Consider the following 6,576-nt stretch of genomic DNA (forward strand, 5'->3'; position numbering starts at 1 on the left):
TCACTTGATATGCAGTTATTTTGAGCTTATGTGCTTTAAAAAATGCTGAGTGTTTGCGGCTAGTTTTGGATCACCTGCTTGCGCATCAGTGTATGCGGACTGGTCCCATCTCGTCTGAGGACGGATCCGGTATCCGATTTGGAGGTCAGCGTTGGAGATGCATAAGCTCACTCGGTCACTCTTACAAATGGGCTCCACCAATAACCCTCCAAAGCCCCAAGCCACCACAACCATCCTAGGACAGGAATTCATTAGAGTCAAACAAGCGAGCAGGACAGATCAGAAAACCATTTCCATATAAACGGACTAATAATAAGTTATCTCTATATATGCAGATGGTGATTGTCTTGTTCATCTTGAATCAGCCGAAACCTATGTCCACACATTCGCCTGCCACGCCAAACTCATTTCGAGTTTCTTCGTCAGCTAACCAACCAATCAAATCCACAACAACGAACACCCTGAAACCCACCGACCCGGCAACACGGCAACACCATCTCGAAACCTCCATAAATTTACCTTGCCAAGATAATAACTGCGCACCTGCACCGACGACACCTACATTACACACTGGAGCATCGATCATTCTCGCCCCTTGATCACCCCGGCGTTTCTGTACTTGTACCGGATGGCCAGCACCAGGAAGAAGACGTAGTTGAGCGCGCTGAGCACGCACATGAGCCAGTAGAAGCGCTCGAGGTGGTAGTGGTTGAGGCTCGCCCCCTCCAGCCACGCCCGGTGCCCCGCGCGCCCCGTCGCGCCGTTCACCACCGTCACCAGCACGGAGCTCAGGTAGTACCCCAGCGCCAGCGACGCCCACGACAGCGACGTCGCCAGCGACCGCATCCGCGGCGGCGCCTCGCTGAAGAAGAACTCCAGCAGGCCCGCCAGCGTGAACAGGTCCGCGGACCCCAGGAACAGGTACTGGAACGCGATCCAGAAGAAGGTGATGGGCAGCGGCGCCGCTGAGTCCGTCATGCCGGCGCCGGCGGCCGCGTTCTTGCGCTTCGCCTCCACGACGGCGGCCACCGCCATGGCCACGATGGAGAGCACCAGCCCGGTGCCGATGCGCTGGAGGTGGGTGATGCCCATCTCCGTGCCGGTCACCCGCCGCGCGAACGGGACGATGATGTGGTCGTAGATGGGCGCCAGGAGTATGATGAACGTGACCGGGAACACCGGCAGGGACGCCGGCGGCACCTTGAGGCCCCCGACGTGGGTGTTCATCGTCGCCGCCTGCTCCACGGAGAAGGTCGAGAGCTGGGCCAGGCAGCAGTTGAGCATGATGGTGGAGAGGAAGATGGGGAGCACCATGAGCACGATCTTGACGTCCTCCACCTCCTGCACCGTGCACGCCAGGGCCCTGTGCCGCGGCTGGCACTGCACCGCCCGGTTCAGGCCGCTCAGCTCCTGGGACGGCTCCGTCACCTCGTCGGCGGCGGCGCCCGCGCCCCCGGGCTTGCAGTACTCCTTCATGTCGGTGCTCCCCGTGGGGCTGGGCGCGCGGTCGATGACGGCGCCGTGGCTGGCGCTCTGCGTGCCCCCGCGGCGCGCGGAGGCGGCCGCGAGCAGGACCTTGGCGATGGTGACGAGCGGGCTGCCCGTGGGCACCTTGCTGCGGTAGAACCTGGAGCCGGCGGCGAAGACCGGGATGGAGAGCAGGATGGCGATGGTGGAGATGCCGAACCCCCACTGCCACCCCTTGTTGTCCTCCACCCACACGGCGAAGGTGACGGCGATGAGCGCGCCGCAGGAGAGGCAGAAGACGTAGTAGTTGAAGAAGGTGGAGCGGCCCTTGCGGCCGCGCGGCGTGTGCTCGTCGAACTGCTCCGCGCCGTGCGGCGGCAGGGAGCCCTTGATGCCGCCGATGCCCAGCGCCGTCAGGTACAGCCCCACGAACAGCATCGCCTTCTTGCTCCCGGCCACCGGCTCGCACGCCGCCGCGCCGGCACCCTTGGCGCACTCCGGCGGCATCAGCGACGGCGACCGCGCCTGGATCGTCAGGACCACCAAACCCTGCGCGCCATCCCAAACATTCAAACACCAGCTCTCTATTACACTCAGAAATGCACCAAACGGAATGAAAATTTTCCGGTGTAAAATTAAGTGGGCTTGTCCAAAAAAATATGTTTGATATGTTAACGCAGGCCATTGGCCCATACGTTCTGGGCCTGACCCAAAATACTAGCATTTCGCTGCCATTCGCTAATGCGAAAAAAACATGGCTCACATGAAGTACTACTACAGAGTACAGACACTGGTTCTGGTTGCATAATTGCATTCTTTTGAAAAAAACTTTTTTTTTGCGTAATTGCATTGGTGCGACATGATTAGATGGAGAACCAGTTGCAGCTAACATATCAGATTATCACGTCGAAAGATTTGGCAAAAACCTGCATCGATTAATCGAAAGCGATAAAGTTCCACAGGGACCATGCAAGTGGGCGCCGTGCTACCTGTGGCCGGCCGCCCGTGCGCTACGTCGCTTTGGCCCTCTATAGGCTCTCTCGTCTCGGTCTCGACATGGTCCGTGAGCTCGGTGCTAAAGCGGAGGAGAGGACACCGACCCACTGCAGATGGCGCCGTTTGACCGGCGATCTGGCTGTGCGCCATCCCGTTGGGTTGTTGTCCAAAATTTTTGCTTTGTGATTAGTCAGCGTTGACTACAAAAATGCATGGTCAAACAGGTGAGCATGTGATCGTCGTGGATCTTGAGGTCAGAAACCAAGCAGAAGCACCAAGCTCCAGAGCTCCGGAGACGAGGGTCGACGCGGCACGCACGCACGGTCGCTCTCCCCGTTTGGTCCCGGCCCGATCCTCCGGCCAAATCACCACCGCCCTCCAGGTACCCCCGCACCGGGTCTTCCGGGCATGCACTACGTACGTGACTGACGCCGACACGAGAGAGCCCAGCACTTGCTTGTGCCAGTGGACGCTAGTAGCAACTACAATTCGACGAAGCGAGGCCAATGATAAGCAGATGCTTCACACAGTACGTGATATTGCGTGCCCGCCCATCGCTCCTAACGACCCGTCTCCATTCTCCTCGCTATCGACCGGCCGATTCCGTCTCCAACGGCAACAAAAAGGGGGTGCAACAGGTGTGGACAGATGCCGCGGCCGAGAGAACCAACGGCAGCTGCTTTAGCGTGTGGTGGCGGTGGTGGCCATCCGCCCGGGCAAGGATTGGTCCAATCGTGTCGTGGCATCATCGCGCACACAAGGAAGATCTTGTGCGATCGACGGTAGCCCGGGACCGGGTCAGGCGAGTGGTGCGTGCGTGCGTGCGTGCCTGACGGGACGGTCAGGTCAGGTCGGGTCAGGGCCAGATTCCCCTGCCGACCCCGGCGCCGGCGGATTGGCCGGCCGGCCGCCAGAACCAGACCGCGCGCACGCACGCCCGCACCGGATGACCGGAATCGGATTGCCTGTCGCCCCGGGCCCCGGTGGGAGGGTTGTTCGCATGGGCCCGCGATCGCGACGTGATCGGAAAGTGTGGCGCCGCAGGGCGGGCGGCTTTGTTCGCTTGCGGCCGCCAAATTGGTTGCTCAGTGTTTTTTTTACATATAACATGGTAATAAGATTTGCTCTTCGCACATAGTACTACATCCGTTTTAGACTCACGATGTCACAATCTCGTGTGAAAAAGTGCGTGGGATAAAGAAACTGCCGAACTTGATTAACAAAACATTTAAAAAAGCTGGTCAGGCACTGTGAGCAGTGGAGTCGATCTTTCTCCTAGCTCCGCCACTGCGGCGACCACACTTTAGCTGCTGCTTCTTTCGCATGCTTTTGCCATCATGATTGGACAAACCAGATGCGCGTCAACACAGCCGGACCATCCAAACACGCCCTGTGTCGAACGGTTACTGATGCAAATTATGTTCCACTTGCGTCGCCTACACACACGATCCGCCACCCACGTCCCTGTACCCTCTACGTCGTACACACCCGCACCCATCACGCCCGTCTACGACGCACGTTGGAACTTGCACGCCCATCCCAGCGAAAAGTCTCCCGACGGCCCGCATGTCAGCGTCTCGGGGCGACGTACAACACACGAACAATATCTATGTATATCTAAACTAAGAGATGGCCTCGCCAGCCGGTCAAACATGCATGTCGACGTACGACGTGTACGCGAGACCGGCCGAGGAGAAAAGGAAAAGTGAAATGTCAATTCGGCCACGTGGTGGCACACCTGGACGAAATATTCCGGTGTGTATCTACCAGCTCGGAGATGTGATAAGGACAACGTTAACTATATCTATGTATATCGTCGATCTACCATGTACGATAAGTCTAGAATAGCCCACGCAAGTTTTTTTTCCTCCATATTAATTGCGCTATCTACGTATATCCAGAAACGTTGGTCTACCACGTAGTACGATGAGTCTATTATAGCCCACGCAAGTCTTTTTTGTCGGTGCATGATGCAAATTCTCAAAAAAAAAAACCAGCAAAAATGGACAGCCAGGCAGCTACTATTACTACTGTACTGAAGTAAGCGTAGTAATGATCGAGAGATGGCAGGTACGGTAGAAATCTAAGATATTTCGGCGGGAGTGCGTGCGTACCATGAACTCGACGAAGGCGCTGATGAGGTAGACGGCGTAGGTGGTGCAGACGGCGTCGGAGAGGAAGCCGCCGAAGAGGCCGAGCAGGAAGGCCGTGCCCATGAAGTTGGTCACCGTCGTCGCCGACTGCGCCGGCGAGTAGTGCATGGACTTCATCAGGTACGTCACCAGGTTGCTCGCGTTCGCCAGGAACGCCAGGTTCTCAAGCACCTCCGCCACTGCATGCACACGGCAACGGTAATGTTACCAGCGATCATAACATGTGTGCTGCATATAAATGTACTCCCTTAATACCTAAATATAAGAGTTTTCAGAGATTTTAATACAGACTACATACAGACCAAAACGAGTGAATCTACACTCTAAAATATGTCTATATACATCCGCATGTAGTCCATATTAAATAAAATCTGTAAAACGGCTTATATTTCAAATTAACCTGAAAGAAAAAACAATTCACAAGTGTGCAAAATTAGCATATGTAAGCTGCAGGCGCAGCATGTGCGGTAATAACTGACATAACGCCCGCATTACACGGGTGGCTTTCCCGACGCGCGCCGGCCAATCTGCTCGCCGTTACCGCCTTGCGATTCGTGCCGTTTTTAATGCGCCCGTTTTCGGACGGCTCGGGGCGGGCGGGTAAAAAGCGAGGCGAAAAAAAAATGGAAGGCCTTTTCGACGCCATCATGCCTTCGTCCTCGACCACCAAAGCGAGAAGCAGAGGCCACTCTAGCTCGCAGGCCGGTCAGCTTCTCCTCTCCAGTCTCCTCCACACACGCGAGGGCCCCGCCCGTTCCTTTCCTGGCGCTAGGTCGCGTCGTACGCGAGGCTTCTAGAACGGCGGGCGGGGGCCGGAGGGAGAGGGATCGCCGTCATGGCACAGTGGGGGAACAGGGGCCAGGGGTTGCATTGGGGAGCTTGGGTGCCAAGGCTCGTGCAAAAGCGCCATGGACTGTAGCTTCGTCGCGCAAGTTGGCTCTCGGTCTGCCCTCTTGGCATGCAACTTGGCGGCGGGTAAAGGTGCCCAATTCCTCACCAAGTTGCACGAATCCCGGGAAACGGATGGGAACGCGCGCACACGGTTTGCGAAAGCGAGGAATCAGGCAGGGGGAGGAGGGGCAACGGAGGAGGAAGCGGAATGGAGATGGAGCCCCGGCGGAAGTCGGAGGGAGGTCCGGTGGGGGCGGCTATGGAGCACTACATGCCCGAAAGCGGGCGGGTGGGGAGATCGGATAGGGAAGGTCCGATGGAGAAAGGACGGGGGCGAAAGGGAGGGCGCGGCGGCTTTCAGGATCGGGAAAGGGATGGCCGGCGGGGAGGGGAGGGGAGGGTGGACCATGGGTGATGAGCCCATGATGCACGCCTGCGGTGCAGATACGGAGTGTCCCGCCCGCCCGGGCATCCTATTCCCGCTCCGGTCGGCCCCCTGCGTCGCCCTCTGTCTGCCTCCCGGCTCGGCTCGGCCGGGAGGGTTCTGGAAGAAGGTGGAAGGGGCCGAGGAGATGAGCATGCATCGCCGCGTGATCGAGGGAGGGTGTCGAGTTTGCTTACCCAGCACGAAGGAGGCGGCCACCATGCCGCCGTGCCGGCCCTTCACCGCCGGCCGGCTCCGCCAGTCCACGTACCCCTCCCACCGCTCCACCTCCCGCGCTCCGTCCTCCTGCACACACACACACGCAAGACCCGGCAGATCAGCACCGACGGCAAGCGAACAAGAACCGCCGCACCGGCTCCAAGGAGATCGATCGGTCGGTCTGTCGACTCACCATGGCGCCGCCCGCCTCTCCGCGCGCGCGTGTGTGAACTCTCAAGGTCTGAGACCCCGAACTGCCGGACGAGCAGCGGAGGCCGTTGAGGAAGGCTCGGGCTCGGGCTCAGGGGAGCGCCGTGCGTGCGTTGTGTGTGACTTGCCTGGCTGACGGGGGAGGTCCGAGGGGCACGGCATGGTGGCGTATTTAAAAGTGCGGGGAGCGGGGTGCCGGAGGGGCAGAACGGTAAA

At 58.6% G+C, this 6,576-nt stretch overlaps 1 protein-coding gene across 2 annotated transcripts; it reads right to left on the reverse strand.

The window, feature by feature from the left end:
* Window positions 1–277: 277 nt before the first annotated feature.
* Window positions 278–6,503, reverse strand: LOC123148070 (protein NRT1/ PTR FAMILY 4.6). Of its 2 annotated transcripts, none has more exons than XM_044567427.1 (4): window positions 6,344–6,503; window positions 6,129–6,237; window positions 4,578–4,795; window positions 278–1,992 (listed from the first exon to the last, which is right to left on the reverse strand). In XM_044567427.1, exons 1-4 carry the CDS (start codon window positions 6,344–6,346, stop codon window positions 583–585), a joined length of 1,740 nt encoding a protein of 579 aa, XP_044423362.1. In that variant the 5' UTR covers window positions 6,347–6,503; the 3' UTR covers window positions 278–582. The 2 variants fall into 2 exon arrangements, with proteins under 2 accessions (XP_044423362.1, XP_044423361.1); XM_044567426.1 differs by having other exon boundaries at window positions 278–2,016.
* Window positions 6,504–6,576: the final 73 nt, after the last annotated feature.

Source organism: Triticum aestivum, chromosome 7A (genome assembly GCF_018294505.1).
Source record: "Triticum aestivum cultivar Chinese Spring chromosome 7A, IWGSC CS RefSeq v2.1, whole genome shotgun sequence".
Classification (NCBI taxonomy): Eukaryota; Viridiplantae; Streptophyta; class Magnoliopsida; order Poales; family Poaceae; genus Triticum; species Triticum aestivum.

What these genes read in the sequence shown, in the direction of transcription:
- LOC123148070 (XM_044567426.1), bottom strand. An exon ending in GGCCGCCTCCTTCGTGCTGG is followed by an intron (nt 4,796 to 6,128) that starts GTAAGCAAACTC and finishes GTGTGCATGCAG; the next exon opens with TGGCGGAGGTGCTTGAGAAC. An exon ending in GCGCCTTCGTCGAGTTCATG is followed by an intron (nt 2,017 to 4,577) that starts GTACGCACGCAC and finishes GATGGCGCGCAG; the next exon opens with GGTTTGGTGGTCCTGACGAT.